The 22296-nt window shown below is 41.6% G+C and overlaps 1 protein-coding gene across 3 annotated transcripts in view; it reads right to left on the bottom strand.

The window, feature by feature from the left end:
• Positions 1-22296, bottom strand: part of dscaml1 (Down syndrome cell adhesion molecule like 1) — a 98428-nt gene that overhangs the window by 67472 nt on the left and 8660 nt on the right. For all 3 annotated transcript variants that reach the window (XR_011244536.1, XM_069534362.1, XM_069534363.1), the window contains exons 2-3: positions 21019-21339; positions 13429-13575 (exon numbers count right to left, since the gene is read on the bottom strand). Coding sequence is in view for 2 of the 3 variants with exons in the window: in XM_069534362.1 (XP_069390463.1) it covers positions 13429-13575; positions 21019-21339 (468 nt within the window). In the remaining variant the exon portion in view is untranslated. The remainder of the gene's footprint in view (positions 1-13428; positions 13576-21018; positions 21340-22296) is intronic.

Raw genomic sequence — 22296 nt, 5'->3', positions numbered from 1 at the left:
TTTAAAAACAGGCTTAGCAAACCAAACAGTAGCCAATCAAGATAGTTATCTGAAAGCTGAATTAACCGTTAACCTGTGTGCAGACAGTTGCCTGATTACAGACCCAGCAGACACACAGCATCATGAACATCACATTGGAGTTTCTAACCACCTATTGCAAGTGCAATACTTTCAGCTTTTGGTTCATCAGCTGCTGAGAAAACATATCCTTTCATTTGCTCAACTTTCTGTATCAGCCACTTGTGTATTTTGGCTCTCGGTTGTTAAGACAGAGCAAATGCAGTTTGTCTGAGCTTATTGCTGAATGTATCAAACATTAACCCTGACTACTGACCATACACTCCTATTGAAAAGCTACTTGTTGGTTAGTGGGGTGCTTTACTGGTTAGGAGCACTGCTCTGGGTTAGCTCACATATTGGCTTGGCTGATGATGAGCAGCAAGACAGCACCACAGGTTCTCCAATTATTTCCTTAGATTTTGCATTCAGGATTTGTATCTGAGGAAATGCTGATTTCTTCCTCACCCGACAATAACGATCCAATACTGCTGTGTCCCACTCCCACCACAACCCTCTAGAATAATATCAAAAGAGTCAGAAATTAGTTGACAAAGGCTAAGTTAGACAAAAATAAAAACTCAGTCGACCACTGAGTGAGAAGACTTTGGAGTCAGTGATGCATGAAAAGTCCAGAGATACACAGATAAACTAATCCACCATACTGCAAAAATATTTAATAACCTATTTAATAACATTACATGCCGATATATAATCTATTCAAGCTCTTACAACATTAAGGTTGGTACATGACAATATAGCCCTGAAAAGGTGATTCATCATCATCTGTCCATATTACACCCTCACCTGGATGAAATATTAGCTCATTACTGTATAACGCTCTGGTATAGGTGCACGTTTGTTTGAAGGTGTCAGAAATAAGGAGGATGAGAGTGAAAGAAAGAAGTGGAGATAGGATAGGGGAGCAAAGGAATAAATACCCGTCTGTTTTCCCCTCAGCAGAAATAAACAAGGCGTTCACTTGTCAGCCTGCAAGAGAAGGGCACACTGTTTATGCAGTGGAGAAAAGACACACACACACAAATGGCAAATCTGGAGATGGGTGCTGTTGGTGAGTGGGGGTGTTTAAAGAGGAAGACAAGTCAAAAAATATCTATGTATATTCTTGGCGCTGTCAACACATGAAATGTACACCTTCTTTTTCATGGCCGTGAGCCGAAATTACACTAGGTACAGTATATCCACCCATCCATCCATCCATCCATCCATTATCTAAACTGCTTCTCCTTTGAGGGTCCCAGCTGACATCGAGAGAGGTCAGTACGTCGTCAGTGTATCGCAGGACCAATATGTATGAGACAAACAACTCACTCTCACATTCACACTTACGGGGCGGGGTTGCATCGAAACATTTCACAGTAAGAAATAAAAAATATTCAAAAAGCCCCTTTCACTGATGCAGAATCACAAAGTCTTTCACATCAATAAAAATACCCAATTAAAAAAGGGACAAAATAAAATGCATTTTCACTAACATATAAAGGATGTTAGAAAATTTAAAATAGACCTTGATAGGAGAAATGCCCCCCCTCCACCCCTGCGAAAGAGGATGGCAGCAGTGTTTCATAGGACAAAGGAGACATGAGTCAGAGATAGAGCACCTGTACAAATCATTTTAGTGCCATCATTTAGTTTTTTCTTCCCATTCTTTCTGTCACTCCTAATATTGTATTTGTGGTATTTATGTGTGCAAGCAACTGTATTCATAAACAGCACGTTTTATCTTGTGGAGAGGCTGCATCTGACATACATTGTATTTTTCAAGTTGAAAGCAGAGATGTAGTCAACAAGGATGAATGAGTTGCAGTGTGAGCACACAACTGTCAATCTGTGCTCATACACAAGAGCTTTGTCCAGGAGAGAGAGGGGTGGGGGGTGTCTGTACTTGTGATTCTATCTTCTATCTTTGTAAAGACTGGTTTGAGTTATAGATCTTAGTCCAGAGTAAGCACTTTGGAAGACCGTCCTTTTGGTCCATCCTCAAAACTTCACAGGTGTCAAAATCGCAGTGGATGGTCCAACTAGTTTCTTTTCTTCTCGGACAAGTCAAATATTTCTCCACACAAATCACAAAAAGCAATACTTTTGTTTTAGGCCCAGACGACATTTTGACTAATCTCTATTAACAGCTATCTGCATATAAATACACATAAATTAAAACGATAGCAGATCCATTATGATCAATGCCTTCAACCTCTTTTTATCTCCACTCAGACTGTTTGAGTACAGGCTACCAAAGCCTGATCAAACGTGATTGGTTAAACAAGAAGCAGACACCTGAAGGCTTCAGACCCCAAAATCTCCTCCCTCACCTACAGATTCTACATATTTGCAAGCAGAATGTTTATAGAGATTAAGAAATGTAAGATCCGGCAAGTATGGATCAGATTAGAATTAGGTTAGGATAGATATCACACTTAGGGTTGTTTATGAGTGTCACAAAGACAGAAGTGTGTGTGTGTGTCCAACTCCAGAGAGAATGCATCAAGAGGAGAATGACTTTCAACTGAAATGTATATGAGATTCAAATTCCATTCTCTTTTTCCTCCATGCTCTCTCTACCCGTTTTCCTCTCCTCCCCTTCCTTTGTCTTCTGGGAACTTTAGTCAGCTAAGCTCAGATGTAAAAAAGATTTTCTTCTCTCTGTGTCTTTCTCTCACATACGCGGACAAACCAACAAACACGTTTTAGACAAAGGGCAGGTGGATGTAGGTGTGACTGGTGGTCAAAGAAAAAAGTGAGTCAGCTTTCTTCACACAGGTGAGAAGAGGAAGCTTCCAGTCAACCACAGCAGCTTGTTACCTTACTCACACATGATTGTGGATCCTCCAAATGATTGGGTTACCACACAGCCAATTTAAAGCACTACAACATTTGCTAAATGTGCCGATTTACTTTCTTATCAATAGTTTGATTGAAACCTCCCATATATGTATACGTAAAAATATGAAGTTACCACCTACAACTGATTTGCCTGAGAATGAAAACACGGAATCTGTTCTACAACATAATGTTTTACCAGCATCTCTAAACCTCTCTAATTTGTTAGTTTTAATTTGGTTTATTTGTACAAAAGGTGTAAAATGACATGTTTTGGTTTTACAAGGGGTTATTTCTTGCTTATGAGTCCTGGATGTTATGTCGTCACCATGAAATGAGTGGAGACAATAAAACCTTCTGTGAAAATACTGGATACAAATCCAACAATAGTCTGCTTAGACTAAATCCAAATATAACTTGTTCCTCTATGAAAACTATTAAAAACACATCAGTGACTCACACAGTCCAGTCACTGGACGTCATGTTCACTGATTACCATGAACACTGGCACTGCAGCTACTTTCATTCCATCCTACAAATATGACCCTGCTACCATGAGAACTTATAAAACTGTGGTGATCTCATACAAGTGGACCTGTGAAAATATTTAGATAATTTAACATGAAAGTACAAATTATTTTTAAAGATGCATCTTTGGTGAATGAATGAATAGGTACATGAATGCACCTGTAGCTGACACCAGTGGTAATGATGTGAAATTCACACACAATAGCAAACAAACTTTGGGAAATTAAAATTATTTGATTAATCGTAAAAATATGTAACTTCAGCCACTAGGAAATCAAAACAATCACAAAAGACCTCGTTCGATGATGACTTGAAGCAGCATGGGATCTTGAGAGTTGTTGTCTTCACAACCTTTTCTTCTTCTTGAGTCACTTCTGCTGTGCGTTTGTGCATTGCTGGAAGATCTTCCGTGACAGAACGAGTGGCAAGCGGCAAAGACTAATTGTGATCCATTACAAGTGACCAGTACAAACAGCAGAAGAAGAAAAAACAGCCTACTGGCTAACTGGCTAGCTGTGTGTTTTTCCTCCAACATGCATCATTTGCCCCAGAAGTCAGAGCAGAGACGGGTAAAGTGGATATGATGCAATTAAAAGGCGACCAAAATGAAAGGTACTGTTACCTTACATACAATTGTGGATTTCTCTGGATTTGACCACTGTTGGAGATTTTGATGAGGTGAGTACACACCTGATCAAAATATACACAACACTGGACTTGTCGTTTTTAATGAAAGATTGTTACAAATAACATCTTTAAATGTGTGGTGAGGAGTGATATTCATGCACATGAAACACAGAATGTAAAGAGTGAGCCAATCGCTCAGTGAGGGTTGACTAAGAAGGAGAGGAGAAAGGTGGAGAATTCCTCCCAAGGTGTGTTTAAAACTCACATTGCTGTTTTCAAACAATGTCTCCAGTGAGACAGAGTGAGAGGAACAGAAAACTTGCATTGCCCTGGGCATTGTAAAACAATGGCTATGCTATGCACATCAACAAAACAGACAGGAAAAAAAAAACAGACTGCACTTTCAAAATACCGTGCAGAAAGTGAGAGCTGAGCGGAGAAAATAAGTAGGTGAGGGAAAAATAGGAAGAGGGCAGGCACACTGGAACTAGCAGAAAGGGGAAGAAAAAATAATGATGCAAAACAAGAAGTGGTCAGGTGGGTCTGATAAGTGCTTGAGAGGAATAAATGTCAAGTCAAGCAGCAAGAGAACCTTCGGAGGCAGCGGTAAAAGAGAGAATGAGAGTGCAGTTGCGATGCAAACAAAACCAAATTAGGGAACATGAAGGACAAATCTGAAGCTGTCCATTATGGATACAAGCTGCTTGCATCACTTTTGATGCAGTGTCGGCATAGAAACATAATGAAAGTATAAAAACGAGTGGCAAAATAACCTTTGCACGTGTTATACTTGACTCGCTCCAATGAACTATTGTGTGTAGAAATGTCCGTGTGTTGTGTGTGCTGATATGCCGGCAAATGTCTTGTGGGAGTACTCAGGGAATCTCATACATCCCTGAGAGCCCATTGATTAGCTATTAATAAAGCATAGAGACACCATTGCTCACAGGGGAGGTCAGTAAGGGCACACACACACACACACACACACGCACACGCACACGCGCACGCGCACTAAATATCAACAGTTACTCCCCTGAATCATCTGCCCCACCTCTAAATTTGCCCCCAAAAGTAGCCTATGATAGACACAATCACGTCTCCACAAAGACACACAAAGGTAGCGTCTCGGTTTGGATTGAGTGAGGTGGGAGTGTGAAAGCAGAATTGGGTAAATGTAGGAAAAACAGCCTCAGAAAATCATTCTAAAACATAGACAAGTGGAAAAAGGGGAGAGAAAAATTGAACAGGACTCAAATAAAAAGGGGAGCGCAGGTAATTTGTGTAATCTGTTTCACCTGTCTTCAGCTCACTTCCCTACTGAGTTATTCTACTTCCATCCCTCTGTCCTTCTTTCACTTTGAGGCTCCCTATCTTTCCCTCGCCGCGTCTGCCTGTGTCCATTGTGCGCTGCGTGTCAGAGCTGTCTCCATCCTGTCTTTGATTAGTTGTGATCTATGGGCCCGATGAAAGAAATGAATAAGGAAAAGTGGGTGAAAGATGGACAAAGAGAGGTAAGAGGCGGAGCACGGGTGATGGATACGACTATGGTCAGATAAGGAAAGATCCCAGAGAGAGAAGAATTTAAAGTGAGGGAGAGAGATAGAGGCTGATACATTTGCATCTCTCATTCCGTTTTAGTTGCTGCAGTTTTCATCCATTTTGTTCCTGTTTCCTCACCCCACTTCCTTTTCCTCCTCCTCCTTCTTGGCTCCACTCTATTCTGCCCTAGCATGTACTGTACATCTTCAGGTCACGGGTCATTAAGTCGGCTCCAGAGGGGATGTGTTGGAACAGGATATCTCTCATATTACCCTGCCCCCATCACGCTACTAAAACACAAATATGCACAAACATGCATGGCTGCGACCACACTCACAGACACAAACGCTCCAGTCTCTTTCTTTCTCTCTGTTTATTAGTCAAAGGTTTCGACCTGATGGTCAACCTATAAGCATGGAATGATAAAAGCATAGTCCACAAATTCATCATTTGCTTGACATTGCACGGAGCGTCTGCAGTGCTCTTTGTCATCAGTTAAATATTTGTGTCTTGTAATTATCAATTAATCTGCAGGTTATTTTTCCAGTTATTTGATGAACAACAATTAATCATAATTTACCGAAGCTTGTTATGAAACTTTCAAAATCTCTTGTTTTGTAAAAAACCCAAAGATATTCAGTTTTCATAAATTATAATAACTAGGCTGGTTTTATGTTTGGATCTTTTTTGGGTGACATTCATCCACAGCACAGTAATGTTTAACTTTGAAAGTTGCAATTTCAAAAAAAAAAAAAACTGAGGAAACTAATTGTTCAAGGGTGCTTACAATTGAATATATATAATATATTATATAATATAGTTCTTACATATTAGAAATAGCTGCATTACCTGCTATGAAAGACAAAAGTAAGGTGGACATCTGTATCAAGTGACTGAAAGAGCTATTTTAATTTTATCCAATTCACATTTCAGCGCAAGCACACGTGACAGTGTCAGTCTCTAACAGATTCATTGCTGCAAATTCACACACACAAATCAATGTGCACGCACACACACACACACACACACACACACACACACACACACACACACACACACACACACACACACCTACCTACCTACCTCATGGATGCTGTGCACTGTCAAACGATATTAGATTGCAAGGCGTTGTCAGTGGGATAATTAGAATAACACATCCACTGTATTCTTCATTATGTGTGTCATCTTCACTTACTGGCTCTGCTTCCTCGCTGGCGACACCCCCGTCTCCCCTGCACGCACCCACCCCTGACACACAGACTCAATCTTACCCCACCCTAAAAGTGACATGCTTTTTTAGGCAAATCATGATCCCCATTAGTGATGGCCTCAAGTATAGATCTGATTGTCTGAATCCCCGTCATGTATTTTCCCTAATTAGTTCCTAGGGCCTGAGGGGGAGGACTGAGCAGTGATACACAAAGTTGAGGCACAGCCTCAACGTTTGAGGAAGTGGGTGTTGGCGAGGAGACCATGTTGGGTGATGAGTAATGCTCTGACGTTGGAAAAAATATCTGAGGGCGATTCTGTCTGCTGGCATTTACTGACAATACTATTGTAAGTCTATATGCAGGAGGATATGACGAGGCACGTATTCATTCGCTTTGAGATGCTGACGCACTGCCGTTCTGCAAACACAGCAGGCAGAGCTCTTATGCACAAATCACAGGGAAAATGCAGTATAGAAAAAAATCATTCAATCAAAAGCATGTTGTCCGTTTGGTCAGAAATAAAAAACAGAAGCACGGACACTTTTCATGCGTGCACTCGCGCACCTTGGCCGCATGTGGTAAATGAATAACTAACTAGCAGAGAGGAAAGGGAGCCATCTTCTCTGAGTAAGGCCAAATGAATTCGCTGAAGCACTATGCAAATGTTCCCTGGGCTAACGAGACTGCCTGCATGATTGGAGTGCCATTGAAATTCTCCTCGTGCACAGCCTTCTCTCACTTTCTACCTCCCTCCCTTCTTCAATCTCTCTCCATCTCTCCCACTATTTCAATCTCTACACAGAACAGCCATGTTCCTGTGCATGTGCAGTGTCTGTCTATCTGTCATATATGTGGACATTTGTGTCTCAGGGGACCTTGAAAGCTACAAATCATCAACACTCAAATCGTCCACACAAATAAACATTGCGGCCCTATCAGTGCCTGGACAGCAGTGAATGCCCCTGTGTCTTACTCTCTGTCTGTATCTGACACACACACACACACACACACACACACACACACACACACACAGAGCGGTCCGCTCAAACAGAGCGAGCTCAGAGTCGCTCTGCACCTGTTCTCTCTGTAAAACATCCAAACACGAGTGCTGAATAAATAACCCAACCTAACATGCATCACTGCCAGGTTCACACACACTCGCACAAACCACAGCCCATAAACACACATCAATAAGTAAACACCACCCATTTCCCCTGCACGGCCGCCCCCCCACAAACTGCCGCCGTCCCAAAGACAAACACACATTGATGCGCATGATGTGTGTAATGGTTAATGGTCAGATACGACCAGGAATGAATAAAAACTCTAAAGGAGAAAGAGAGATTTAGGAAAGAGCGTAGGTGGGGGGGCATTAAGCACTTGTCAGATGCATCTTTAATGGCAGGACACAGCGGCTTTAAAGCCCCTGGCCTCCTCTTCCTCCCTGGGGTGCTGGGGACAGCAAGAAAACTATGCAGACACACCTCTCTCTTTGTCCATCTGCCCATCCTCTCACATGTCCTCATATACCTACTCACCTCATTCCATCATCCTCTCCATCCTATGCCCACTTTTCCATCTGCATAATTCAGCATGTCATGCTTTTGCGCCACTTTGTCTTTCTTTTTCTGCCTATTCTGCCATTTTTGGGGGGCCTGTCCGTTGTTCACTTTCAGGTTTGATGGAGTGGAAGGAAAAAGACGATGCTTTGTCACTTCACCGTCGCCTAATAAGTGCCTCCAGAAAGGGAGGCTGAGAGAGGGATGAAGTTAAGAGAAGAGTGGATAAACAGAGGGGTCTGGCGAGAGTGTAGGGCCTCTGCAGAGTGGCGACAAAATGGAGACTGGGACAGAAGCTGCAGCAGCTGTGGTGACGCTACACTTCACAGAGAGAGAGAGAGAGAGAGAGAGGTAGAGAAAGAGAGGCAGTAGTGTGTGAAAGAGAAAGGGGGATTAAACAACCTCAGTAACTTAATTCAAATATAAGGACAACTCATGTTTTCCACTGCCTCTTTTCCCTCAACTCTCAACATATGAACCAATCAATGACTCAATTAATAGAATGACTTTGTGTCATTCTCTGATTGCTGAAGTCCCTTCATGTGATGAAATTGTGAGAAATCCATTGTCTGTCCATAGAAACTTTTTATAAAGTTATGACTAAAATTGTTTAAATAATCAATTTGTATTGTTTTATTAAAATGTAAATAATATTATTTAAATGTATGAATTTGAAATAAGAGCTAAATGCTCCATATTCCTTAACCTGATGTATTGCTGTGATATGACTCACACAGTCAACATTTTCCTTAACATATAATGACGCACGACATTCAGTTGTCACCAGTTTATTATCTTTAACCACAGCATGTAATGTGAATCACAGCAGTGTTATGATTGTGTCAATGGAATCTAAGAAAAAAAACATGTGAAATTTACATTGGAGAACCAATTTTTTTATTCTTGTCAACATAAGATGAACCTAGACACAATGTAAAATAAGATGCATGTTATGCATCTTATTTTGTATGTAACCAAATGTAACCAAAACACACACACACCATTCATTTTACAATTGATAGAACTGCCTTTAGCCTTTAACCTACGGAGTGAGGACATTATAATCAAAGTGAGGACATTTTTGCCGGCCCCCCTGATCCCCCTTTAATGGACTGTTTGGGGGTCAAGACTTGGTTTTAGGGTTAGGGTTAGAATTAGGTTTAGGTTAGGTTAAGGGTTAAGGTAAGACATCTAGTGTGGATGGTTAGGGTAAGGGGCTGAGGAATGCACTATGCCAATGAGTGTCCTCACTAAGACAGCTGTATAAAAGTGTGTGTGTGTGTGTGTGTGTGTCAGAGTTGAGCCGTGGTGATGCACTAATAAAAATCAGGCAGCGATGCATCCTCACACCTTCCTCATTCCGCCCGCCGGTTCGCACCCGTTACCATGGTGACCAGATAAAACTCACACTGTTTTAAGCTCCAGCTGGAGGAGGAGATGGATACTAACAAAGTGACATGCACACACATGCACACACACGCTGCCATGAACACACAAAGATGAAGTTCCCTCATACACATCCGTCAGCAGAGCATCCTCTTTCAGTTCCCTAACTGACAAGCAAACAAATGCTAATTTTCTAACCGACAGCAACACCAGCAAACCATCAATTAGAGGGAGAGACATGGCTAGATAGAGAGATAGCAGGAGTAGGGGAGGTATGACATGGGAGTGGAATCCAGGAGAGCCAGTCAAAACACAAAGCTCTCCTCTGTTTGACTGTCTGCCTATCTCTCCGTCTAACCCCCCCAACCATCCCTCCTTGAACAGGCCTCAATGCAAACAGATCTGGCTGTCAAATAGTGACACGACACCCAGGCAGGGTCGTCACGCAGCGAGGCCAGCTGTCAGCAAACACCCTCCTGACTCTTCATCAAAGCCCATTCAAACTCAGTTTTATTGACCAACACGGCCGTCGGTATGACATGTGTCATCCTGTCAAGCCAATACCTTGGCACGCACTGTCCCTAATAAATGGAGAACCACTAGAGCATCTCGAGTGCTTTCGAAAGAGAGCTGCACATGCCACCAGCAGCTGATAGGTAAAGTGGTTGGATGGATGGATGAATAGGTGGATGAAGTGTGTGGAGTTTAGTGTGGTGGGAGGGGATGGACACGTGCACTCTGCAGTCTGCGTGTAAACGTCGAAGTGAGGCCATGAGTCTGACACAGGCCACCAGTCTGTACCAGGGAGGGAAAGAGATGAGAGGAGGCTTGGAGCCAAAGATGGATGGAAAGAAGAGGAGCACTGTGTAACTAATAAGACCTATTCATCAGCACTGCTGAGAGGAGAGAGAGAGAGAAAACAGAGAGTAAGAGGGAGAGAGAGATGATGGAAAAAGCTCTCAAATGTGTCAAATTCAGATGTTATGGTGCAAGTAATGTTAATATCAAATAACCTGACAATTATTTTCTTAATGAATCAATACATTTTATCTTTAAAATGTCACAAGGTAGTAAGTAATATAAAGGTTTGTGTTCCTGTAACCCAAAAATATTTTGATTACAACTGGAGATGTTCGTTTACCATTGTTTATCCAAACATGATTCCAATACCCGGACTTTGTGTATTAGCCGATACTGAGTACTGATATAAGTATATTGAAAAAAATACTTCAACAGCTGTATGCTACTAGCCAACCCTCTATGGAAGTGAGGATCTTTATCATTGTTGTAAAAACCTGGCTCAGGTTAAGCCCATTGACAAACAAATGAATTCAAAGACGGGATGCCATGGAACTTTTATTGACCATAACCAAAGAAAACACAAAGAAACAAATCCAGAAATACACAGCTATTACTTATTTTAAATAACTGTTCAAGTGCAGCCCAAGGAATAAATAACAACAAGTGCCATCCATTAAAACATTTTATCTAACACTACACTACCGGAAATCACTTCTTTTTCTAGTAAAGAACTGCTGCTTCAGGGCGGAGGCGAAGAAGAAGAAAATATGATTCCTGAAAAAAAATTGTTGCCCGGGATTTACAGAAGTATCTGAGGCATTTCTGATGCTATTTTCAGAACATCTCTATTAACAACAATATTAACTATATTAAGAAAAGCAGCATATCCTCTTTGGAGAAGCTGGATTAAGGAAATGTTGGGACACTAAAAAATAATAGAAATTATTAATTGATTATAATTTTTTCTGCTTATAACCGATTATCATCTAATGAGCACTGCTAAAAATGGTGTTTCGCTGTTTAACAATATAATTCAGACTATACAATGATAATAAATAAATATAATCAGATTGAAAATGATCCAAATGCACAATTTTTTTAATTTCTAACTTATTTTTACATTAAATTATTGGTAAGCATATTTTGTAAACATACTGTATTGTATTATAGTCACAGGGCAAACAATGTTAAATCTTTTTTGTATTAAAGCTCATCACAAACTGATTAGCTTAGCCACAAAAAGCTACTCATGTGAACATGTGTGTGGGCTCATTCTAACACACATGCCCTTGCTTCATATGTGCATGTTTTACCCAACATGTCCATCAACGGATCAATAACATGCTCCCACTGAGCTCTTACCACACAGCCATGATACAGTGGCTTGTACACGTGCACACACACAAACACTGATGCACAGAGCTATCAGTCAAACAGACTGGCCCGGTCTCACCACTCTCACACTGAGGGATCCGTGACAAGAGAGAGGGGAATCCAACAGCAAGCTTTATCGATCCAGACTGGAAACCCCCCTCAGGCCACACACAAACACACACACGCACGTATGCATGCACACGTGCACACAGACACACACACACAAACACTACAGCTGTGCTGGATCAATGAGTGCTCCCGTGTGAAGGACAGAGCCATACAAAGGCACACAAATGCAGACGCACACACACTATTGAGAGAGATGAAAGGGCTGCTCGGTATCAGAGAGCGAGATAAGGGGCAGAGGGCGCAGTACGTATCATCTGACCTAAACAGTCTCATCTGACACCCTGCAATTTGCCATTGCTCTGTGGAGCAAATGTTAACACTGCACAAGCTGCACACAGGAGCACAAGCTGCACACAGGAGCACAGACACACATGCACAGCACACATAAACACCAATACACAGACATGCAGCAGCATGTAGGAGTCTCACTTTCAAACTAATATTATTATTCTACGGGGAAACAGCGACTAATGTGAAAACAGAACAGCTCCAGACACAGCAGAGCCCTAGAGGTGTGGCTGCTCTCTTTTGGGCGACTGTGATGAGCAGCTAAACAGATCTATCACTCATCAAATTAGACCCCCCCCCCAGCCCACCCACACACACATGTTTGTACTTCTATCTTAGTGAGGACACTCATTGACATATTACATCCCCCAGCCCCTTTCCTTAACCTTAACCATCCAAACTAAATGCCTAACCCTAACCCTAAACTAATTCAAACTCCATCCCTAAAACCAAGTGTTAACCGTCAAACAGTCCATTGAAAAAGTGAGGACTGGTCAAAATGTCCTCACTATCCAAAAATGTCCTCACTCTTTAGGGTCTATGCTTAAAATGGTATAAGAAACACATTCACTCACAGCACACATGTCTACTAATGTCTGATTTATCCCTGTAATGCAGCTATTAACCACAGTGGTGTCAGTTAGTGAGTGAAGAGCCATGTGCCAGGCAAAGGCCATTTCATCAGACTTGAATGATTGGACCATTTTTTAAACCTTCCTCCATCTTCTCTCACTGACAAAGCAAGAGACGTCGGTGACACCAATAAATTCATTAGTGTCGATTAAAGGCTGTCAACAAACGGGGCAAATGAGGAGGAAATCTCCATTAGGATAAAATTGGAAAGAAAAAACAATTGTTTTTAAAGATGCTGACACAGCTCGGGTTATTTGTGGTTCAGGACAAATACGAGACGTTTCTCATTTCTCTCAGGGCAAATGTTGCTGAGTCCACTGAGATATTGGGATGACATTAGATCATTTGCTTTCCAAATAAAACTTGCATGGTGGCACGAATGGGAGTTTGCAAAGATAGAACATATTCAGCAAGAGAGAAAGGATTGCAAAAGGACAGTTCTCTGAGTTTCCTACCTGGGATGATGGAGACAGTATCTTTCTCCCAAGACACCACACTGACGTACTCCTGGACGGCTGAGGGGATGAGGCACTTGAACACAGCAACATTACCCCGCATGGAGCGCTGGTCGGCCACACGGACTGTGTAGGGCTCCCTGAACACTGGTGTGCGGAGAAAAGACATAAAGTTAGTCAAGGAGGGATGCTGTTTGGTTGAATGTTTCAGAAAAGGGAAAATAAGGCTCAACAAACTTAGATCTCGTTTTTTTTTAATTACAAAGTGACTAGAGTGAAATAATTACTAAAACAAAGCTTAGTGTGATGAAAGTAGAGCTGCAAGTGATGACTACTTCTGATGATGACTACTTCTGATCAATTCATTGTCAGAGAATAATCAAAAATGTCTATCACAGTTTCCCTGAGCACAAGTCTTCAACTGAAGTCTTCAAATTGCTGGAAACAGCAAATGTTCAGCTTTTTAGACCTTTAGGACATAAAACCATTGCTTTGGTGAAACATTTGGACAGTAAAACTTCTCACTTCCATGTTTTATGTTACTGGAGACAAATTATATTTGGCCATTTTCCTTATCAGTGACTTCAACAAATAATCAGTTTTCAAAATTGTTGCCAGCTAATTGATTTGTTGACTAATCATTCCAGCAGCAGGCGTTTCTGCCACTTTTAACAAGTTAAATTTAGGAATTTTTATTGCCATAATGAATGAAAAATTAGGACGAATGTCACGTGTGACAGATATGAAGTAATATCAGAGTCACTGAATTACATACTCTGGTTTGTTGTGTATCAAAGAAAAACATTTGAACATGCTCAAACTACAGGCAGAGACAGTATATATCCATAAAGATCAATTCTGACCGGATGTTTTTTATCAGTTCCACTTTGGTCTTATTTGTAGTTTTATTGCAGGATACTAATATATTTATCATTGAGATAGAACTACAACACATGGAGACAGTAAAACTGAAAACTATGCCTGCAGCAAAAACAAGAAATAAAACAAAATGTAATTGTAATTGCATTAAGTGAACGTTAACAAATTTAAAGCTTCAGTGTGTAGAATTTACTGACATCTAGAGGTGAAGTTGCATGTTGCAGCTAAATACTCCTCATCTCACCCTCCCCTTCTAAACATGAAAGAGAACCTGTGGTGAACTTCAGTTGTCATGAAAACTTTTTAGTTTGTCCAGTTTGGATGACAGTAAAAAACATGGCAGCCTCTACAGAGAGGACCCCCCTCCATTCTATGGTAGAAATTTCTTTCACCTAAATCTTACACACTGAACCTTTAAGGTAATGTAATTAAGACCTGCTTCATATTTCAACATATTTAAGACTTTTTGAGGTCTATAATTGAGATAATTAAAATTTGAACTTTTAAAAACTACCCAGAAACCATAAGCAGCACATGGAGTTCATTCTTCTTCACTGCACATAGTGACACAGTACAGTTAACATCCTTGGGTCCTGTTTAATCTGTGGTAAAAGCAGGGGCAGGTCTTGTAAACAAACTCGTCTGGTGTTCTGTCCTACCACGTTAGGCCAATGATTTTCGCTTCTGCCGCAGATTTGACTATGAGAAGGGCTGACTTGGAGCTGCATTGAAGAGGATACGCAGTGAGTGGCCCTCGGCCTTTTAAAGAACAACGCCACAGATGCTATGAGACAGCGAGGAGCGGAGGGTTGCTCACGGCCGACGGAACTGTCACATGCAGGCGCCAGGCAGCAAAAAACATACCCCCTGCACATGGCATGCCGAGCACTAGGCTGTGAGTCTGTGCCAGTGTACAATAGGATGGTGGTGATTAAGACAGGCTTAATGATGAAAACAGTAGCCTGTAGCTAACCAAATTATCTCTCCAGTTAACTCTGTCACATCTAGATCAGTGAGGAATGTGAAATGCTGAATCAGAGCATGAATTTTCATTACATAAATTAAGTAAAGTGAAATTAAATGAATGGATTATTTTGGTGAGGAGGAGAGACAGGAAGTTCCAGGGCAATGTTAGCTGGACTCAATGAACAGGGAGCTCTTAAACTGTGGGCTCCCACTACAGTCTGATTTTGTTTGCATAAAGGGATGTTGCCAAATGTTTTCCCTCCGAAACATACAAAAATGTGGCTGCTTGACACAAGAGATGAAAGGAAAAAAAGACAATTACAGAAATCAGCTGGGGTCTCGGTCGGATGTTTCTGGCAAGACAATCGAACACAATGCATCAACCAGGCTTCCCTTAGAAATGAGGACAGTAATAGCTTAACAATGTAAAACACACACACACACAACACAGGGAATGGCCCCACCCTCCCGTGTGCTCACTCTCTCCCCCAGCTCTCCAGTGATATAATTAACGCCTAGCCTGAAGGCCAGTTTCCTTGGTCATTAATAATGCTTTATGCCAGCCGCCACTGTCACTGGAACCCAGTGGAACTAAAGCACAGTGTCCTTGTCCAAATGGTGGGAGTCTTTCACCTTAAAGTTCGAGGTTTAATCACCCAAGTCTTTGTCTGATTCCGTCCATTGCTTTTACATTGTTCTACTTTTTCTGAGCTGGCTGAACCTTGAACCCATCTTTCTTCTTTGCTGGTTTGTGAAGGACTTATGTTCAGAGTAGAGGCGGGACAATTCCATCAAAAATTGTGTCTGTTTATCCTTGGATACCATATATGTGACCATGGCCTTTAAACGGGTCGTGGTGCTACTTTGTTTCTCAGCTAAATTGATGGCTGCAGTGAGATATCCTCTGGAGATCACATTGGTCACCTGACACACAGGCCGCTAATAAGAGCTGAAGCCTCATTTGTAAACACATCAGAGCTAAAGGACAAAATAATTCCGATCAAGTCTTCATTTCAATTCTTCATTTAAACAGCTGCTGCTTCTCATTGATGCCATCTACCTGCAGATCAATAGCCAGGATCGACTGAGTAGCCTCGGCTGTTGTGGCCGAGCCAATTCTCTCAATCATTTATTTACTCTCTGATTGACCCTGCTGCCACTTCTCAATAGCAGGGGAAAATCCCCAGTGCCCACTGAGCCTCTCGGAGAGCGCTTAAAATCAGCTTGACAGCTTGTAAATGTTTGGTGCAATGATGACAGTCGTTACACGTCAGTTCAGCACAGGTTCAAATCCAGTCAAGGTCACGTCAGGTTTGTACATCCCTTGCTTTGACCCCCAGCTTGTCCTTCACTTGCTAGAACCTCCTTCAGACACTCCTCTCCTCATTAAAACCAGTCAAATAAGCCCTGTGTGGCAACATGCCCCGGTACACAACCATGTAAGCGGCTCCAGTAAGTGGCAACTGTTGTGATAGCATTGTCATTTAACGCACGTTCCTCTTCCAAGATATGAAAGACACGGGGAGAAAAAAAACAATACATATTCATTCTCCTGAGCCTGGTGACAGGATGCAAATTGTAACCCAACTGATTTGTGTGTAAATTGCACTCCCCCTCATCGCATGCGCAGCAGAATCATTAGGATGTTACTGATGCCTGACTGTATGCAGCCTGGTTGCCTAGGAACGAGCTAAAACATGGGTCTGGTGCACTGGGTGCACTGGGAGGCAAGTCCTGTATCACTGTCGCTTCAATAATTAACGACAGGGAAACCAAATACTGCATTTACTTATTCATAAAGCGAGCAGCAAAAACACAAGAGAAGGAGAAAGAGAGAAGGAGCAAAAATAATGAAATACAGAAATACTGAGTGGATGTAGGTTTTGTTATTGAATGGATAAGAAGAGCAGTTCAAGGAAATGTCTGAGAAGGGGTGAGGAGGGCGGATTAAGGAAAAGGATCTAAACGCCTGCTGTGTTGGCCTGAGCACACACTGGTTTGTGTATTTTAGTCAGGAAAAAGGGGAGATGAGGTGATCTGATCGAACAGGTGTCCTCATTTAATTTTACTAAGTTTGTGTAAGGAGGTGTTGGGTCCACCAAACAAAAGTTTCAGGCAGAATGCTTGCGACAAAGTGATATTGACAACTAACTAACTGTGTGTGAGAAAGATGTGCTTTTATTTTTAGGGGTAAGTCACATACTTGTTGGAGAGGAGAGAGGATAGTAATACCTATAGAAGCTGCCAAACTGCTGGATATGTTACACTAACAAAAGATTTGTTTAAGGGCAGGGATGTCAAACTCACTTATTGAACACCCAATGGGGTGGTTCTTCATAAATATATCCTGTGTAAAAATAAAAACATTGTAGAAAATGACATGAAAAAGGTTCACTGTATCATTCCTTTTTTCTTGTATAACATATTGTATCTTCAAGCCTACTCTGTATCATTCGAAAGGACAAATGGTTTCATATTATTAGTTTGGTTCATTTTCGGGAAAATATGGGACAAAAAATTTAATGTCACTTTGTTTTGAAAACAAATGTTTAAATATTTAAACGGGTAAAAAAAGCCAAACAGGACAGTTGTGATACTTTTAAGAAAAACTATTAAGAATTAGGTCCAAAAAAAGTGAAGCAGATAAGCAAGTGAAGCATAACAATAATAATAAAACATATAATAAAAATAACTATTTATGTAAAACTTAATTGAAAGCATATACTTATACTTATTAATATACAAAACAGATATTTTTGACCAAGTGCACATTAGAGGTTAGAATGAGTAATAGAATAAGCAAAAGAAATATCGTGTTTTAGATAAATTAATCTTTTTTCCCATCCTCCAAGTTTCAATTGGATTCAATTAAATTCAATATATTATTATAATCAAAGAGGGGACTCTTGACGTTGAACATAATTTGTGTCATAGTTACCTAATAAGTTTGAGGTAACATGGTGCTGATCAAATCAAATCTGGATTTTAACTAAATAACTCAAATAATCCATTGAATAATCAAATGTAACTCTATCTATGTGTCTATCTATCACTCAACTCAGGCAAGTTTGCTATTTCACCTGATATACAACAGTAACCGTAACACTCCTTAAATAGATACTGTCCAAAAAATTATCATCATTCAATGTCTGTTTGGCTGTCGGTCAAATCTCATTCTAAAATTAAAAATATATATATATTTTATACAAAAATATACATACAATAGATCGACAATAGCTGGAGAAAAATGTTAATACAAAACAGGATGAGTTGCACTGTGGGAGCCAAACAAAAACATGCAGGGAAAAAAATGCAGCCCACATAGTGATTTTCATAAATGTAGAGCTATCCAGACAGGTGCTAGTGCTATTATTGGACTGCAATCAGCATGCATGGGAGAGGGTGAGAAAGAGGGGGAGGGATTGAGAGAGATGTGAAGATGTGAAGGGAGAGAAATGGATAGAGAGAGAGAGAGAGAGAGAGAGAGAGAGAGAGAGAGAGGGAGACGAATGGCAGTGGGGGGTAGGGGGTGTGGCAGATTTTTTTGGGGGGGTGTCACACTGCGAACTGTCGGCTGTCATCATTCTCCTGTGCCACCTGAGACGGGGCATGCCACACCCTAGCGCTCACGCCTCTGTCGCCCATGGCAACCGCAGGGTTGTGTATGTGTGAGTATGTGTGTGTGATGTGTTCTCTGGAGGTAATGAGGTGCACACACATGCACATGAGCCCTGGTTGTGAAGCTGTGGAGTTGTGGTTGCCTCAGCATTTAATTGATTAATTGTTGTAATTATTTTGGAGGGAAGGTCGACCCAACACTGAGGCTGGCTGGAAGGTCACTCTCACGCTGGAGGGACTGTCTCCCTCTGGGGACCTCACAGGCCATATGGGTGTGTTTGTGTGTGCGTTGGTGAGGAAAGAATCCAGCAGCATTTTGGAAAATCATTTTGTTCATATATTCGTGTGTGTGTGGGGAAGTGCTGACTGTTTCTCCATACAGGATTGATCAACACAGTCAAAATATCTGCCTAGCTATTCCCAAGACCTGAAAATCCACTTTGTTCATGATTCTGTTCACATCTTTCCTTGTCTGTAGCTGACTCTCCAAAATGTTTTTTTTTGCCAAACACCCCGACAAAGAGCTGGCAACTAAACACCGAGAGCCAGCTTGATGAAAATGGCTCTGCGTGTGTGTGTGTGTGTGTATTTGTGTGTGTGTGTGTGTGTATGCGTGTCTGTGTGAGAGTTAGGGGACTTTCCAGTCCATGGACAGATGGAGAGACTGGGAGACAGGAGGCTTGCTGGCATGAGCTACGCACAGGCTGGTGTGCATGTTATAGTGTGTGTGTGTGTGTGTGTGTGTGTGTGTGTGTGTGCGTGCGTGCGCATCTGAGTCAGTTTGTGTGCACGCATATGCATGTGAACAGTGTGAACATACATGCGTGCGTGTCTGTTGTATACACGTGTACCCGGTGTGTATCACATTAGGTCATGTGCTTGTGTTTATGATGTGTGTGTGTCTGTGTGTATGTGAGAGCAGTAACACCTTCCCTCCGTGTGTTCAGCGCCTCTCTCCAGCTTTGACCTTGGCAGTGAGTGTGGACAGGTCACCATGCCAACTGTCTACGTGGCCATGTCTTCCAGAGGATTTTTAATCTGCAGGGTCGAGACGTGGCGCTCCGAGACACTTCACCCCCCACTGAGAGAAGTTGATGTTGTAGTGCGCCAATATGACTGCTGTTTGGGTCACCATATCTTCCATATTTACACATGCTGGGCCATAGCCAGGTAATACTGTTATATAGTATATAGAGTATATATATTATACACACATAGTGGAGTGAAATATTTAGGAATGACCTGGAAGTGATTATTTTAGGTTTAACCTTTTTGCTAGCACCAACTGTACACATTAAGATCAGTTTACTTGTCTCAAGAAGAACTACACAACCTGCCATTGGCCTGTCATGTACTTTACTTAAAAATAAAGTTTTATCTAATGTGTGGCTCCAGAATAAGTTATAATAAATCTGAAAATGTTACACAACTGATGTCATCAGGGTTAAAAAAGTCTTGCTTTCGTCTTTCTATAAACTGGAGACATGGATTTTCAAAAGATCTGAGCTTTTCTCCTGGAGTGAGTTGCTGTAGGATCCAAGTGTTTTTTTAGGCCCTAATCATTCCAGGGGAAAAAGTCAGGATATCCCAGCCTCAGATGCTCTGATTTTGGCCATTATTTTTAATCTTTTATTTTAATCTACCTCTTGTGAGACCCCAGTCTGGATAAAAGGTCCAATGCTAAATTGCCACTTTAGAGACTCTACAAGTCTATGAATGATTATGAATACCTTTGCAGCAAAATATGTGGAATCCAGAAAAGGCACTCACTCACCACTCTCTTTGTGGTGACACAATTTTAGGTAATCACACATGATGCTTTCTGAGTTGGTAAAACTACATTTATGCACACTTTATATGAAGAATAATAATATGAATAGAATAAATGTAATTTGGGTGCTGTATTGTTATAATATACAGATTAAAAATTGCAGACGCTGTTTACAGTGTTGGAAATTTACTGGTAGTCAGACATATGCAGGTATTCAAAGTAACTTCAAAAAGCAAGTAGACACCTAAAAGGCAAGTGTTGAAATGCTAAGTTAAAAGAATAAAGTCAGTTAAGTCTCCTGGAGACTCAATAACCCTTTGACCGTTGTCTTAGTTTACAAAGTGTCCAGCCCTCACCTGCTTTGATGTGGATGCTGGGGCTTCGGATCTTTCCTGCCTGGTTCTCAGCAGTGCAGAAGTACTCGTTGTCGTGGATAATGCTGTTATAGGCGGAGGGAGAGAAGGGGTAGAGCTGGAGGGTGCCGTTGGCATGCACGTGGCGGATATGGGGCACATCGTAAATGTCGTCTCCGGCGGCCAGGTACCAGCGCAGGACGGCATGGGGGGCGCCGCCCGCAGGGCAGGGCAGGGACACCCCCACCGAGCTGGAGAAGGTCACCCGCTGCAGGGAGGCGTTCACAAAGTACAGCCGTGTAGAGACAACATCCTCACTGTTGACTGTTGGGATGAGAGAATGGGAGACAGAGTTGGTTAAGTTGCATATTCATGTCAAGCAGGTATGAGAAGAGAGCATGTGCTCAATCACAAAGCATCGTGAAAACTGAAATGCTCATCGTTATTGTGACTACACTAAGTAATGCTGGATTTAAGTTGACCATTGTATAAAAGCCAATCTAACACTTCTCATCCCATATGCATTATCCTATATCCTATATCTGTTGTAATGCATCCAGGAAGATCTTTGAGAAAATCAGCCTCTTAACAGGTGGGAAAATGTGTCCCAACTGTTGACCCCACCAACACCAACTTCATTTTTTTTGTTGGTTTCCCTCGTCATGCAGAAAGATAAAGTGATGGTAAACTGCTGCATGTCACAGGCCCACTGAAGGCCAGCACATATCCTCTCTCTCAAAGAAAGCTCCCTCTCCGATTAGGGTTTCGAGGCATATTTAAGATATGTGTGTTTCTGTGTGTATGTGTGTATGTGTGTGTTTGTGTGTTTGTGTGTGTGTGTGTGTGTGTGTGTGTGTGTGTGTGTGTGTGTGGGTGTGTGTGTGAGAGAGAGAGAGGTGGGGATGGGGGGTAAGGAGGGGGCAGGGGTGCAAAGAAGTGCTGAGCTCAGCTTGGCTGGAGGCCAGGGGAAGACACTGTGCCCCAAGCCAGAGAATTTTCTTCTCAGACAATGATACTTAATTAATCCCTTTTCCTGGATTGTGTCAACAATGCCTGGATTAGCTCTATCGCTTTAATTCTCTCTTCGCTGGGAAGGAAATAGGGTGTTGGCTAAGACACATCAATGGAGATATAAAGACACTATCAGACATCATTTAGGCTCTAATTTCTGCAGATCCTCTACATGAATGGGTGTCAATTATAGGCAGCTGGAAAATGAAACACACAATCCCATTGGCTGTCTTTTTAAACTCTGAAACTGTTTATGTCTCCCTGCTGTGT

Source organism: Paralichthys olivaceus, chromosome 11, assembly GCF_024713975.1.
Source record: "Paralichthys olivaceus isolate ysfri-2021 chromosome 11, ASM2471397v2, whole genome shotgun sequence".
Lineage (NCBI taxonomy): Eukaryota > Metazoa > Chordata > Actinopteri > Pleuronectiformes > Paralichthyidae > Paralichthys > Paralichthys olivaceus.
Note: the sequence above shows the minus strand (reverse complement) of the source record. Positions and strands in the feature narration are given on the sequence as shown.